Source organism: Cynocephalus volans, chromosome 16 (assembly GCF_027409185.1).
Source record: "Cynocephalus volans isolate mCynVol1 chromosome 16, mCynVol1.pri, whole genome shotgun sequence".
NCBI classification, from domain to species: domain Eukaryota; kingdom Metazoa; phylum Chordata; class Mammalia; order Dermoptera; family Cynocephalidae; genus Cynocephalus; species Cynocephalus volans.
The window spans coordinates 45919732-45936346 of NC_084475.1; the positions used below are offsets into that span (position 1 = coordinate 45919732).

The 16615-nt window shown below is 34.0% G+C and overlaps 1 protein-coding gene across 5 annotated transcripts in view; it reads right to left on the bottom strand.

Annotated features, from left to right (window-relative positions):
• Positions 1-16615, bottom strand: part of RFX3 (regulatory factor X3) — a 281067-nt gene that overhangs the window by 17148 nt on the left and 247304 nt on the right. For all 5 annotated transcript variants that reach the window (XM_063080722.1, XM_063080724.1, XM_063080725.1 and 2 more), the window contains 2 exons: positions 14305-14513; positions 6597-6750 (listed from right to left, as the gene is read on the bottom strand). In XM_063080722.1, the coding sequence (XP_062936792.1) occupies positions 6597-6750; positions 14305-14513 (363 nt within the window). The remainder of the gene's footprint in view (positions 1-6596; positions 6751-14304; positions 14514-16615) is intronic.

A 16615-nucleotide genomic window follows, 5' to 3' on the forward strand; every position in this document is an offset into this window, starting at 1 on the left:
TGGAGGATGAAGGTATAGAGAAGCGCCTCCGATATCTCTCCTCCAGGGCATCACTTTTATCATTTATTTTCAAGTTGTTGGAAATTGTGCTAGTGCAGACGAGCAGATTTACAGCTAAAACCAAACCAAACTACAAATTCTAAAAAATAATTTTGATTCAGGTCTGGTCTGTGGGTGGGTACAAAGGAGCTGAAGGGTGTAATTTGTTGTTGTTTTCTGGCAGATTTGCTTAGACTAATATTCCATTTAGTTTGCATATTCTGAACATCAGCTAACAAAAAGTAGAAGGCGGAAGGGTGTAGGGCAATCAAGAGGCACCCTATAAGGCAGAGAAAAGAAGCCCTGGAACAAAATAATAAAAGCGTACATGCTAGGCCCCTGGTTTGTTAATGATTGTGAGAGACAGAATGAGTCTGTGTGTGTATGTGTTTGGGAGCATTGTACAGTGCAGAAAACATAGTCCATATTCTCAAACTGTCTATAAATATTTATGTGGTAAAAAAGTTAAAATGTGGGTTAAAGCCCATTTGGTTATTCTATGCTTGCTAGTTTTGATTTGGGGCAATTTTCAACCTCTGTTTTACTTACTGGTGAAATGGGGACACTAACACATCTTTTGCAAAGTTTTTGTGAACATTAGATAAGAACGTAAAACACCTAGCACAACGATCTTCACAAGGCCTATCCTCAATTAGAAAAATATTAATAAATAATAGTAGGCTTTATTATAAATGATCAACACTATAACTTTTGACAAGTATTCCTTACATTTTTAAAGCTACTACTGTTCCAAGATAATTTATTTCCTTAAAGTACTTCAACTTGTAATACTATTAATTTCTTTTAAAATATCCTATTATAACAAGTCTGTTGTTCCACAGGCACATTTTCAGTGTATTCCCTAGCTGCACTAGAATAATGCTCACTGAAATTTGTTTTTCTTTGGTTTGATTTTACTTTAAGTATCCATGCTTATTTATCACAAACGTACCAAATGGAACACTTTCACTGAAATTTTATCCCAAAAGCATGCCTGTTGAATTAGTATTGCTCTTCTCTAGTTTTTAGATTTTGAAGATTTTTTTGCTTCTACTTTAACTACATCAATTTTGATGAATCCAAGACCTTTTTCTTTTGATGGTAAATCCTTATGGGTTCTTTTTTTTTTTCCTTTTCCCTAAAAATATTACTGAAATGTTATCTTTTCTATATTGACAATCATAATCAAACTATTAAAGTATCTTTTGGTTTCCATTTTTTATTGCAAGAAGTTGGCTGTAAGAGAGTAGAACAGTGGTTACCAGAGACTTGGCCGGGGTGTGTGGGGGATGGGGTTGTGATCAGCGACATAGGAGGGTTCTGACAGAGAGAGGCTGGCCAATGGGTACAAAATTACAATTAGATAGGAGGAATAAGTTCTGGTATTTTATTGCACAGTAGGGTGACTATGGTGAACAGTTAAGTTTTGTATATTACATAATAGCTACAGTAGAGGCTTTTGAATGTTTTCGCCACAAAGAAATGATAAATACATGAGATTACTGATACATCAACTACCCTGACCTGATTATTACACAACATATATGTATCAAAACATCAGATTGTAACCCATAAGTATGTACAATTACATCAATTCAAATTAAAAAGTTGGCTACAGAGGTGACTTAGATATAACACTTAAAAGGTGTAATTAAATTATGATACAAATAATTGAAATATATTTAATGGATTATAAAAATGTCACAGAAAATCATTTTATGAAGCAATCAAAATTTTATAGATTCAGTGGATATATTAATGGGCTATGTATTTTTTAAAGAGATAAAGCATATATATCATAAACTTCCAAACAGAAAGATTTTAAATAGCCATAAAATTCAAACAAAAGCCTATTTCTCTTCTCAATTTTTCTTGTCTGAGTTGCATAGAAAGCTTCCTGATTTTTAAAATTTTTGATGTAACAGGTGTGCAAACACATGCAACTTGTTTGTTTTATTCCTACTCTTAAAATTTCACCACTGCCAGAATCCCTATGGACACATTAATAATATTTAAATAAAAATATTAAAAATTACATAAATTCTTGCAGTAAATTGTTCCTTTTTTAACATCTAGGAAAAAAAGAAAGAAAGAAACGCTGGAATTGCACATGCTTTAAATAACTTATTAGTCTGTGATAATGTAGTAGCAGACTAACGTTTAGAAGAAAACTTACTGGGACCGTGATGCTATTTCCAGTAGTAGGGAGGGTGGGGGCATTATATGATAGTCTTCATTTCCAAAAATAAAATGACAGTGTTACACTGAAGGGAAAAACAATATTTTATGTACTCTCTTTATATGTAAAAGTTGTGTAGATCTGTCTTGCCTGCTCAAATAATGTAAGTACTGTTAATTTTAAAACTCATTTCTTGTATTCACATTAATGAAAAGATACACTAATTGTTCACAAGTTACTTTAAAAGGAAAGCCTTTTTTCTTGCTTTTGAAACAACTTAGCTCTCTGACACCTCTCCCAAAGGAAGCACCCATTAAGCCAAAACAGTCTGTGACTATTTCACATGTTTGCCTTCACTGATATCTGAACTGTTCTTGCTCCAATCCTGCCCCATTCCGTAGCATGTAATAAGCATGGTAGATTAAAAACAAGGACTTTGGTGCCAGACTGAAACTCAGGTTTCAGAACCTGATTTCACAATTTAGTAGCTATGTGACCTTGGGCAAGTTACTTGATTGCTCTGTGTCTTATTTCATCATCTGTAAAAAAGGTTTGTGAGTATCCACTCACAGGGTGGTTGCAAGTTATTAAGTTAATATATATGAAGCATTTAGGCACACTATTTCTGTGTGGGTGTTGGCTTCACCTGAAATCTTTGGCTTTCTATCCTAATCCAATTCTTCCTCTTGTCTGTTGAATTTGATGGTGTTTATTTATAAATGGTATTTAATATATGAATGATCTCCCTGGTGCTTGAACTTTAGATTTCCCATGAACACTCCCCTTGGCAACACCCCCTCCCGTCTCATACAGGAGCACGTTTCCCTGTAGCTGCAGTGGTCTTCTCCCTTACCTCTTGATTCTGTCTTCACTCAGACTTCACTACTTTTGGCCTTTAGTTCTCACTTCAGACTTCATTTCCTTGGGGAAGGCTTCCTTGGCCCTCCCAGGCTAGATTAAATGCCCCATGCTTTAAGCATTCCTATATCCCTTTACTTTTCCTTTATAACATTTAATAGAATTTGTAGCCAAGTAGTTATGTGACTAATAAATAAATATTCATCCTCCCTAAAAGGTAAGCTCTTTGAAGGGAGGATCAAAATTCTTTTTATTCACTGTTATATCCCAATCATTACAGAGTTTGGCCTAGAGTATATACGAAAGAAATGCTTGTTAAATAAATGAATAAATTAATTTCGGAGATGAGAGGTCTTGGGCTCAATACAAGGCAATGCAATTTGCCCAAGATTATACCACTGTAAATGACAGAACTAGAAGTAAATTTCAGTTCTTCTGACTCAAAGTCCTATATTATGTCCAGGCATTAAATCTTCAATTATACACATCATACAAAGAACTGAGCAAGTATTGTGTAGGTTATAGAACAAAAAATAAAAGTACAAATCAGAGAGACAAGGACTCTCTATGGTAGCCTGGGGGAATTGGACCTCCCTAAGGACCTAACATTTAAGACATAAAGTAGGAGTAGAATGGGCAAGGGAAGGTGAGCAGAGCAGAGGGTTCCAGGTAGAAAGAACCATTTACATGGTAGTCCAATGATGAAAAAGCTTGGTGAGTGAGAACACGGAAAAGATCATTTACAACACTATTATAAAAGAAGGAATAAGCAGTGGGAGGTTGAGGTTGATCAGAGGGACAAGAACAGATCATGCAAGACCTTGTGTACCAAGGGAAGAATTTTTGTCCCTTAACTAGCAAAGGAGAAAGCCACTGGGGAGTTTTACGTGGGGGATAACACAATCAACTTTGCATTTTCATAAGATGATACTGACTGCACTATGAGGTATTTGGGAAAGAGAAGACTTAGTAATTGGTTGGAAAACAGGGGCCAAGACAGAAGGACATGTAAAAGATGATGCTCAGGTGTCTAGAATGACCAACAGGAAGGATCATGGTACTGTTTACTGAGAAAGAGCCTTTACTCAACAGATCAAGAATTTAATTTCATTAAGCACATAATAAGCTCTCAATAAATAGGAACAATTGTTATCATTTTTGTGGTGGTTGTTGTTACTGATGATTGAAAACCACCTGCTGCAATGGAGGGCAATGGTGAATTTTATGAATTTCAATGGATTTTGGCCTGAGGTATTGCTCTCACTGTCTACACAGGCACTTCTGAATTTGATGTTTGGAAAGGGAAGTCACCCAAGAGGATAAGAGGGTAGGCTTAGGATAACATGAGGGGGACATGAGGAAACAGCCTTCTTTCTTGAGTTTCCTTCTCCTTCTCCAAAGAATCGAGAAATTTTAGATATGACTATAGCCAACAGGTCTCTGATAGAGGAATCGATGCTGTATAGAGAGATCAAACCTATAAAACTAACCTGACTGCCTTCTGTGCTGAATAATGGATGAGCACAGACAGCTCAAAGGATTTTCCTATAAACTGGGTATGGGGCTGGTACGCAAGGAAATCAAGAAGTATGCTTAGGTTTTTGATCATATAGAAAATATTTTATATCTTTTTTTATTTAGATTTTATCTAAATATATATATCTTTGCCTCATTTGTATATATCTTTGCCTCATGTGTCAATCTACCATATTCACTTACATCAGTTACATATAGAAAAAAAAAATGCCTATTAGGATGATTAGTTGGCACTATTGCTTATGTAGCCCATTTTAATTCAGGTGAGTCAGTACCGCCTGTACAAGCATATGAGGATGTTGCTAACTCTTCACAGCATGTGACTGGCTCATGCCCATTGCCTCTGTTCCCTAGAGACGCAAGGGAAGCAGAGACTGCACATCAAGGTTAGCTACATGGTGTTAATGAGAATCCCTGTTATCATTATCCTGTTCATCCTACTAAAGAAGCCCTGGAGCATATAAGGTAGATGGCAAATGTATTGAATATACTAAAAAGCATGCCCATTTCAGAAATTTTGAACCTTGAGTTGAGAAATTTTACAGTTCTTAATCTACATGCCAGCTGGGCATTTTGCAACAAGGCATCTATAAAACACCTAAAGAAAGAGGCAATGAGGGGAAATCAAACCTAAGAAAAGTCCAGATTGTTTTGGTCACATGAGATCCTGCCTATAATTTAAAAACTATACAGATTCTTGCTTAATCTTACACGTATACATTTGGCATCATTTAAGCACAATCACCATTGGAGGACATCATACAAAGACATATAGATTGGTATACAGCAAGGGATTTTAAAGGAGAGGGAAAGGAATATTTCAACTGACATTCTGAACAAGTTCAACATGTGTTTTATTTGTTTCAGAATACTCATGGAGGGTTTTGAGGTATTTTAATATAATTTTTATCTATACCATTATTATTATATATATTAAGCTATGACGAGCATCTAATAATATTTATTTTTACTCGTTTTTAATTTAAATAAGCATCTAATAATATTCATTTCCACTCATTTTTAATTTAAATATAGCTTGAGAACAAAAATGTCTTCTTTACTGCTTTGGGTAATTAACCTGGTAGAATCCAGCAAAATGAACCAGTACTGAATCATTTGAGCATATGCATCTATTTCTCATTGTATTAACCAACTCTTGTTTATATTAACTTCAGAGTTTTGGCTTTTTCAACTTGTTGAAAATAAGACATTTTGACTATATCTAGAAATTCTGGAGAAGAGAATTCTTTTTTTCCATATCGTTAGCGGTTAGACGCATGGGTTTGAAAAATCAGACTACATGTTTGAAAAATGTTTCCACCATTTACTAGCTATGTAAACATTTAATTTCTCTGTGCTTCAGCTTCCTGTATAAACATTAGATGCTCATCTGTATAACAGGATAAAACAGAACCTCTCTCAAAGAATAGCAGCAAATGATAAATGCTTTATTATGTGTAAAGGACTTAGAACTGTGCCTGATACATAGGTAAGTGACCAAAAATGTTATTTATCATCATCAATATTATGCTTCTGAACAGAATCATTCACTTTGTTCTTAGAGACTGAGAAAAAGAGTCTACAAAATACATATTTAACTTTTTCCTTTGCATTCCTAGCCCTTAGCTTTATCAGAAGCATCATTCTTTCTTATTTCCACTCAATAGGGTTTTTTGTTTTGTTTTGTTTTTAGTCCAGTGGTTCTCAAACTTTTCTTTTATATAGAAATCTATGTAATATATTAAAATACTCTATGAACTTTCACATGATACAATCTAAACTTTTAGAATCCTTTGATTAAGAATGTATATATGAACAGAGGGATTTAAGCTCCCCTTGCAGTAACTCCACAGCTCCTCCTATGTCTGAAGCTGATTTGGTTAGGAACCTCCGCTTTAATCAATAATTAATATATTTAGATTGAAGTGTAATTCAGGATCTTTTTTAAAACCAAGTGGGTCATAACTGTTTCAGCCTCTCTTACCTCGCCCATGACTGCTATCGGTGTCTCTCCTGTTGCCTGAGCAACACGATGTTCTACTAAGTAGAACATATACTCATCATAGAGCAGACGGATCAGGTGGAAGGAGCCAAAGCTAGCAGCACTGCGTAAGGTTAAGTCCCGAATAACCATTGAGCTGTTGCAAGAGAAAAGACATATGATTGTAGTCAATATTAATGACAAGGATTAGAACTCAACCTATTTTTCCTCTTAAAATAAGTTAAGTTGGGAGCCTATATGGTTGGTATAGCATGAAACCTACCATGGAGTAATTTCATTATTGAAAGAGGTTAATTCAACTCATTTAAACAAGGTGGTGAAGAGGTAATCCCACTGAGACTTGATCCTCATTACAGCTAGACAGGTCTTCAATGGAAAAAACCGTTTTACCATCATAGGCAAGTCTGTCAATTCTATTAAACTCACAAATGGATTAGAATTGAACAAAAAAGATTTTTGAATGGTTGATACCTCATCACCACCATAAGATAAAAACACCTCAAAGTGAAAATCTTATTGATGATGATTAGCACTCTGTCATTTCTCAAAGATAATGAACTTTGGGGTATCCTTTGGGGAAAATATTTATTTATGTATTTGTGCCAGGTAAAGGATACAAAATATACTAAGCAATGTTCCCAGATGTGGCAATGTAGAATGTAGGTGAATATGTACAGGGATTCCAGCAAGTTTTGTTGAAAGGCAAAATTATTAAGTGATTCCAGTTTCTTACTAATTTTCATTTAAATTAAGATGATTTTCCATGAGAAATAAGTACAATAAAATTGATTTAAAATGTATATCTTTGAAAAATGTGAACATTTATATAATGCCAAAATGTGAACAATATTATTAATAAAATACCAAACTCTATGAGTCAAAATGAAAATGGGTCAAAAATAAAATCTTGGCCTCACCAAAGACATAACAAATCATTAAGCTTGTTCATGCACTTCAAACCTCTTTAATATTTCTAACTTAGAGTCAGAGTGATGTGTGTAAGTATGTCTTATCACTTTCGTTTAATAGCTTTTTTCTAAAGATTTTTGGCCTATGAACACTAAAACAACCATTATGTTCTCAGGAGGAAGAGACAGAATATCAGGAATGCACAGGTTGGCATTCCTAACTTTTGTTTTGCAAAGAATTGTAAAACATCAGGTAAAAATGGAAAAACAGAACAATGCTTTGTTCTGTTTCAGTTTTCAACCTTGTTTAAACACAGGTCACTAATATATCAAATTTTATACATTCAACTTGGCAAGTAACAGACTGTTATTGCACATCTGAAACTCAGAAGTCCTGGATTCTGATTCTGGCTTTTCATAAATCTCAAACAAATCATTTCCCTGAGATTATTCTTACTCTTGGGGGAAAATGAAAGCAATGCTTTTAGTTTTATCTAACTTAAATGGTTATTTCAAGTAAAAAATGGATTAATGGATGTGAAATCAACTTATGAATGAATAGAACACTACTCAAATATAAGTGATAGTAATTACAATATACAGAATAGGAGAAGTTGACCTTCTCATTCTTATTTATTTACGGCAGCAAGAATGGGGATTACTATACGATGACAGCAGAGGACTTCTCATTTTTGTGGATCTATTTACTTAAAAAAAAAAAAAAAAAAAAAGCATCGGTTTGGAGTTAAGACCAGGTTACCATGATGTGATCTTAATTGTAGTCACATAATCTTTTTTAAGGTTTAAAGGTTAGCCTACGGCTCAAATGAGATCATGTTTGTGGGATCTTAAGAAAACTACCCATTACTACACTGCTACATATGTTAGAATTAATAATATATTCATCATCATAAACAATAGTCCTAGTGAATGATTCCTTAGAGTCAAATACCTTACTAATTCCTTAAGTTTAGAACTCTACAAGTGAATTATTAAAAATAGATGAATACTTTCATTTGTGTCAAAGATATATGACAAAATGCTGTTTTTAATTCTACCCATGCCTTTCCTAAAAATCGGTGATGTATCACCCATTTGTACAAATAATTTATGTGAACATAGCTACTTGAAATCAAACATTGCTTTTACTATGGGAAAATTTTTAAAAATTCTTAAAAATTAAAAAGCAAAAACAACACAAAAAACATATATTACCTACTGCACTGTAAGAGAGTAAAAGACCCAGTGTTACAGAGGATTTGGAAAAGAACTCTCCTTTACTGCCTCTATGAGTATAAATTCACAAAACTTCTGTAGAGGAGAATTTGGCAATATTTGTCAAAACTTCAAATGTCAAAACCTGTGACCTAGCAATTCTAATTCTAGAAATTCACAAAATGAGCAAAGATATTTTCAATTACAGCAATACTTGTAATAGCAAGAAACTAGGGGGAAAAAACTAAATATCCACTAGTAAGAGGCTGATTAAACAAATTATGGTTCATTTATCTATGGAATTTTATGCAATAGTTAAAAAAATGAGGTATACATACAAGGTAGTAACATGGAAAGATGTCTATGAAACAATGTTATGTTAAAGAATCAAAATATAGGAGCCCGTTTACATAAAAACTCTCTATACAAAACTGTATAGGTTTTTAAAAATCGTACCCCCAAATAAATGGGAATAACTCATACTTTATTAGCATTGAGACAGCACACTTCATTAAAATAGTATTAGTTGCTTTAAAACATTCAGTTTTACCCAAATTTATCTGAAGAAATATCTACAATTGTATACAAAGATAATCATTACCATTTTTTAAAAAAAATTGTATCAAAACACCAGAAACTATCTGAATATTTAAGAATGTGGGAATACGGGAATGTTTAAGTAATATGAGACATATACACAGCAAAATATGGTGAGGATAATAAAAATTATGTTTCTAAAGGTATTTAATGACAAGAAGTGCTCAAGATGTAATGTTAAATGAAAAATGTTAAGAAAAAAATATAAGTAATAATCCATGGTAAACAACTGAACCCCAGTTTTATTTAACACTAAAAGAAAACATTTTACCAGTGGTTATTTCTTTGTAGTAAAATGACAGATGATTTAGGTTTATTCTTTGTATGGTTTTCGTATTTCCTAGATTTTCTAACATGAGTACATATTAATTTCATAATAAAAAACACTTGTTGATTATAATATGGAAAAACAATCCAGGGTTAGCAGAATATCAATAAGTCTTTGTGGGGATAAATATCACAAACATAGAATAAATTCTTTTTTTTATATGTTTTCTATATTCAAACTGTGGTCCAAAATATAATAACACTGAAATTATGTAAATAACGAATGAGAATGTTCACAATGAGTAGTTTTCTGATATCATTATAGAAATGTAAAGCTAATTACTTTTTTCTAAGAGAATTCACCTTTATTCATTCAATAGATATTTATTATATTCCTACTCTGTGTCAAGGTCTTGTTTTAGAACAAATCAGACAAAATTTTGGTTGCAACAGAGTTTACATGGTGGCAGGAGAGACAGTTGATTACACAATTACATATGAAACATTAAGTTAGGTAGGAATAAATCCTATAAATCAGAGTAAGAGATTGCACAGTGATGGGGGCAGGCATTTTAAGTTAGGGTATCAGAAAAATTCCTTCTGGGGAGGTGCTATCTAAGCAGAAACCTGACTGATGTGAGGGAATGAACCATATGAAGATACAGGTGAAGAGTGTCCCTGGCACAGAGGAGAGAAAACGCAAAGACCTTGAGGCAGAACTGTTTGCTGTGTTCAAAGAACAGCCAGGAGGCCAGTGTGCTCAGCGAACAGTGAGCAAAGGGAAGGATATGTAATAGGGCTGGAAGTCACTAGCAGCTGGACTGTGTGGAGTCTTGCAGGCCATGATAAGGCCTTTGGATTTTATTTTAAGAGTTTTGGAAAATTTTAGATGGTTAGGCAATCATCTTATTTCAGCATACAATGTACATGTCACACTAAATTCTGTTGGAAGATTTTTAAAAATCTGCTGACTTTCTATCATAATACCTAGTTATTTTTTAAAAACACTGATAAGCATGTCATAAAATTATTGTCATTTTATTGAATTGTATCATTAATGCTATGTCTACTTTACTTTCTCTGTGTTGGGCCTCTGCCCTACATGCCGCGTATTAAATGACACAATTAATAGTTTAATTGGAAACCTATTGTGTGATTCAGACTTCTGGAAGATATGCAGCAAAATTAACTCCATTGAATTTCACGTTGCTAAGTGACTGTGAATTCAATTCCTATTAAAATCAGAGTTGTAAACGTTAATTATTTTATAATGGATGAGAAATGCCTTTGTGTATTTATCTTTATAACTCTTGGTGTGGAAATTGAAACATACACCCTAACATGATACTCAACACTCCTATTTGGGTATTTGAAGGCATCATACCCTTCCCAAGAAGAAAGGTGAGAACACCGTACCTGTGACCCCCATGTGAACTCTCTCTTTGAACAGGGCTTACAGTTGATTAAAAAAGAGTATTACTTTTGGCAAGATTCTTATATTGTGAAGTTGTAGGCAAACTAGCTGCCCTGTGTCCCCTTTCAAGTCACGGTATCAAAGCCATACATTTCATTCTTTAAAAATGGGATATTGGATGACCTTCAGGGTGGCCCTTGAGGAATGCTGTCCTGTTATCCACAAAACACACATGCTGAGAAATGGCCCATATAACTTCTCCACTTCTGCCCAAGAAAGGCCATGATTTTTTTTCCACCTTCCTGGGAGCCAACATTAGCCATTCAAAGCCAGGTTAGGCAAGGAGACACCCCCATGCAGAGCAGAATGTGTTTGCAGCGAAACATCAACTGCTGCTATCATGATTCTGTGCCAGATCTTTTCTATATTTCTATGCATGTAAATATATACACAGAATTTTAGAAATCATGAGATTAAGTATCTGATTTCAGAACATGAAGGGTTTGTGTATGTGACTGCCAAGCTTACAATGGCATTTACAAATTTACAAATTTTTGGCATTTACAAAGCCAAAAACATTTAAAAAATACTCTAATCCTACTTCTCTGATAGTTTGTGAATGCAGTTTTCATTACTCAATATGTTCTTATGCCTCAGTAAAAAACAGTTCAGATATTAAAGGCGCTTAAGTTTCTAAGCTATTGACTTTGTCTACCAGCAGGAGGTATGCATCTGTCTGAATGTGCCTTTCCTTCTGCGGCCCTGAACTGTACGCCTTCAAGTCTTTTTGAAATGAAAATAATAACCATAATAGTGTCTAATAATAACAAGCCAATTATCCCCAACTCTGCGAGGACAGAGGGCAGGCAAATGATGATCTACTGGGTTTGTATATCTGCAGAGAACAAGAAATACAAGTAAGTAATTTTCCTTCCTTTCAAGATACCTGCAACAGATCTCTGTGGAGACAAAGGCTCCAGGGGTGTACTTCTAAAATGATATCAACTAAATATAGGAAAAAAAAATCCCACAGGAAGGAGTAAGGGCAAGTCTGACACTAACAACATAAGAAAGCAGTAGGAGGAAAAAAACACCTTGCTTTTTCTGATGTAGAGGATGGACTTTGCCTTTGGTCATATAAGTTTTAGAACAGCCAGCCAGTGTTACTGCTGTTTCATCAATCATTCATGGAGCACATATACCACTTATACTATTTTCTGGAGAAAAATATTGATGAATAAAAAATCAACTCAAGCAAATTGGAAAATATTTGGAATCTTAAGAAATGTTCTCAAATTAAAATTTTGAATTCTACCATAACTACTACTGTTGCTGCATCTACTTTGATAACACCGTGACAATACTTTCCAAATCTTCCCTCCGTATTTGGAGGGAAAACTTACGTTTGTCATCAGCATATTTCTTATTAACACCTAGATCCAAATCCATCACTGGCTTCACTGAAGCATACCAGTGGGTCATAGAGTCAGAGAACACCTTAATAATGTGCTTCTCAAATCACATGGGCTAAAAGTATTAAATATATGAGAGGCAGAACTATGTAATCATATTACCACAAAAACAAAAACAAAACAACAGCAAAAATTGGCAGACTTTCCTTCACTGCATTTGACCCTGGATTAGACACTAAAATGCTATTTTCAATACATAATAACTTAACTATTAATTAAACATATATTGTGGCTTTATACCACTACTTCAGTTTAAGAAATAAGAACTGGACCAAATCAGCTGAGAAAGAAAAAAGTCACTTATGATAAAAACCCAAGCAACTCACATCATTATTAAAAGACCTCTGCTTCCATCTTTATAAAAATGGTCAAAGCAAGATGGAAATCCTATAGTCTAGGTTTACTGGGTTCACAAATACTACTAGTTCCTAAACTATTACTTACTCATATACCTTCTCTCCTCACAAGTAGCTTCAGACTCACCACTGATGTCTGGATGATGACCATAGTGCACCCACTGCCACAGTCAAGGGTATATCCTGTGGTCACTACTTTCTGATATCTGGATGGCTGCATAGGATCTAAATTAGATCTGCCTATACCAAAAGGAGATATAGCTTTTAGGCCCAAGTCAGTGGGTCCGCCTTTATCTAAAGAAGCAAAAACATGAACTCTTATCACAAGAACAAACCAGGGTTAAAAATATAACTCACCTAATTTATCTTATGAAATAGAACTCTATCTGCCAATTCTATCCTATATACATGTGGTATAAATGCTGACCTACACAGCTCATAAATGCCATTTTTAACCCTTGTGGCAGCGCTATGGTCAACAGTTCATCCCAACATTTGATAATCAGAAAGCCTTTCTCTTCTGGGGTACTTCTACGTTCACAAAACATACATTTCTGTCTATATTATATCAGTCAAAAAGTGAGTCCTATTATTAATAAGCCATGTGACTATTTATTAGGTTATTGGCTGTACATCAGAATAACCAACAAAGCTTTCTGAAAAAAAGAAATCCATATTATTCCCATTTCTAATCACTACCTCCTGACCACTAAGATTTTGATTTAGTAAGTCTTAGGACGCACGTAAGATTTTTCTGTTTTTTCCTTTTTTTTTTTTTAACATTAATTCTAATGTACAGCCAGGTTTGAAAACAATTGTAATTGATAAAATCAAGCAATTGACTAGATAGTTCTAAGTATGCATCAGAATCACCTGAAGGACTTTTTAAAACAGATTGCTGATCCACAGGTTCTGAGTCAGGTAGATTTGGGGGAAGGGCCTAAGAATTTGCACCTCTAACATGTTTCTAAGTGGTAAGTGAAGCTATTGGTCTAGGGACCACAGCCGGAAGATCACTGAACTATAGAAGAAAAAGAAGAATGGTGTTAAGGCCTCAAGAAAGAAGCTTAAATCATGTATGTTGCCAGAGGGAGGACTGTAGCCCTTTTCTGATTATTGCTGGACACATTATCTAGACTGGAATCTCAGATGTTCCCATCTGAGAACTTCTAGGGCTTTGAGCAAGAGGAGATTCCTGGCAGAAAGTTTACTACCATAAATCTCCTGGTACATTTTCATGATGTTATAATCAATGAATTGGGTTGAAGATAGTTAGAACAAGGACTATAAAAAACTATAGACTATAGACTTCAAAAACTATAGACTTCATTCATTTCTTTTCTTTTGTCAGAGAAGCATACACACACACACACACACACACACACACACACACACACACACACACACACACACACCCACGTATAGAATATGAAGAAAGCTTAGGAAAAATTAAGATGATACCTGTAGAAAGACCATTTTAGCAGAAATTGCCTGGCAGCTTTTGGAAAACTGGGCCTTCCTTCATAGGGTTTCAGTGCTTGCATCATGACATTGTCCAGCCATGCAGCCCACTGCTCCAGGGTGCTCTGCTGCTGAAGAGTCATCTTGAAATCTGTCTCTAGTCTCTGAACCATGTTGTCATCACACTGGCACACCCAGGAAGCCTGTTCCTGGGACGGTACACAGAAAGCAAAGGAAAAGTTCAATTCAGCATCTTTTCATTGAATGTCAGCACACAGACCATGAACAAGAAATTATGATTAAAAGCTTCAAACAATTAAATGGATCAAGAAAATGAGCAACTACTTGTCAGTTGTTAAGGAAACAAACACCACCTTTATCAGTTTTAACGGTTTAATACTGTACCTTGCTCATTCTGGTACATGAAAAAGTGAAGTGACATATAAGAATGACTTGGTTTTTCCACATTAGTTGGTCTGTGTAAAAGACTAAAATACATGATTTCTTAAGAAAAATAGAAGTCTGAACCTAGAGTATGCTGGGTCTTTCATTCTACTCAGTTTTCATACTGCCTTCAAAAGTTCTCCTTTCTCCCCCATCAGGTAAAACTTTAAAACCAATTCATTTGAGAAGATTTAGGGTAAGTCAGATGAGTAAATAGATTCAATTGGCCAAAAGTGGTCTCTCAAGATTAAAACCGAAAAAAGCACTGAATGATACTAGGTAGGAACATATGCTGTATGAGTTTTATGGACTGAGAACAGAAATCTCAAGGGCTATGAAGGCAAGGCTATGAATGCAAATTAACTCACAGAATTGAAAACAACAATAACAACAACAACAAAAACTCTTTTGAGAAAATGTTGACATGTTTCCTAACAAAAAATTTGATTACTGCAATTTGCCTTCTGGTTCTGCTTGGGAAATTTCATGTTTGGTAATAACAATGAAAACAGGAACATATAAGGCTACTTTTCAGTGGTTGCTATAAGTTTTATGATGTTTCCAGTGCTATTTTGTATTTTAAGATTAATAAAACTATTCTCTCAAGGTCAAAATACAATTAGGTGGCAATATAACATTTGACTGAGAGTCAGAAAACATGGATTTTAATCTAGGTCCTGAATCAACCAAACTGACCTCAAGCAATTAATATGATCTATGTGGGCCTTGGTTTCCCTAAGTGTAAAATAAGAGAAATGAAATTTAACAAGAATTTTAAAGCTGGGTTCATTGTGCCCAGATAAGTGTTTTCAAGATGGGCTTCTTTGGAGGGGTATCTGCGAAGATATTAATTCTCTATATAAAACATTGTGAATATGTAAGTATTTTTCTGAAGAGTATCTACAGCTTTTATTCTATATTCTATCAGAAAATAAGTTCATTAAAATTGACAATTTTAACTGAATAAATCCCTAATATCCATCCCCTGTTCCAGCATCTCTCCTGATTCCACAGACTTTACCTATTCAAGGGACATTTTCAACCTAGAGTCACTTTAAATGCAAAATGCCCCAAACTCAATTCATTTTATTTCTTCAGGAAAACCTACTGTTTCTGCTATATCTTAGATGCTGATACCATCTACTGTCCTTTTTTCTCTTACCTAATTAATCACAAATTCTTTCAGACATTGCCCCCTAAATATCACTTTTAAATATTTTAAATACACTAAAATATGACTATGGAAACAATTTAAAATACAAATAAGCAAAAAGTAACAAAATATTAAGAATACCCAAAATGGCAACACTAAGCAGTAACTATAACATGTTGATATATATACCCTTCAAGCTTTTCACCAGCATATATAAATATATATTTATGCATATATTTGCATACTCGGTATTATTTATGTATATATTTATAATATTTTTTCTTACATTTATATTTCTATTATTTATAGTATTTTATTAGTTATGTTATGCATATATAAATATTTAAAATAAAAGAGGATCATACTATATGTTCTACTAGATACTCTATTTAGTTTCACTTATGATATATGATAACCATCCTTACATGTAGGCAAATATAGAACTATATTTATTGCTCAGTGAATAAATTTGTTTCATTGCATGAATATATCGTTATTTATATAATCAATCCCATATAGCTAGACATTTGTTGTTCCAACTTTTTGCTATTACAAATAAAGCTGGAATTAGCAATCTTGTAACTACATCTTTGCTTATTTTTGCACTTACTTCTATATGATAGATTTATATAAGAATAGTTAAGATCTTTTCATAAATGCTGTGTCAAATAACTCCCAGAAATTTTATATTAATTAAATTTTATATTAATTTAG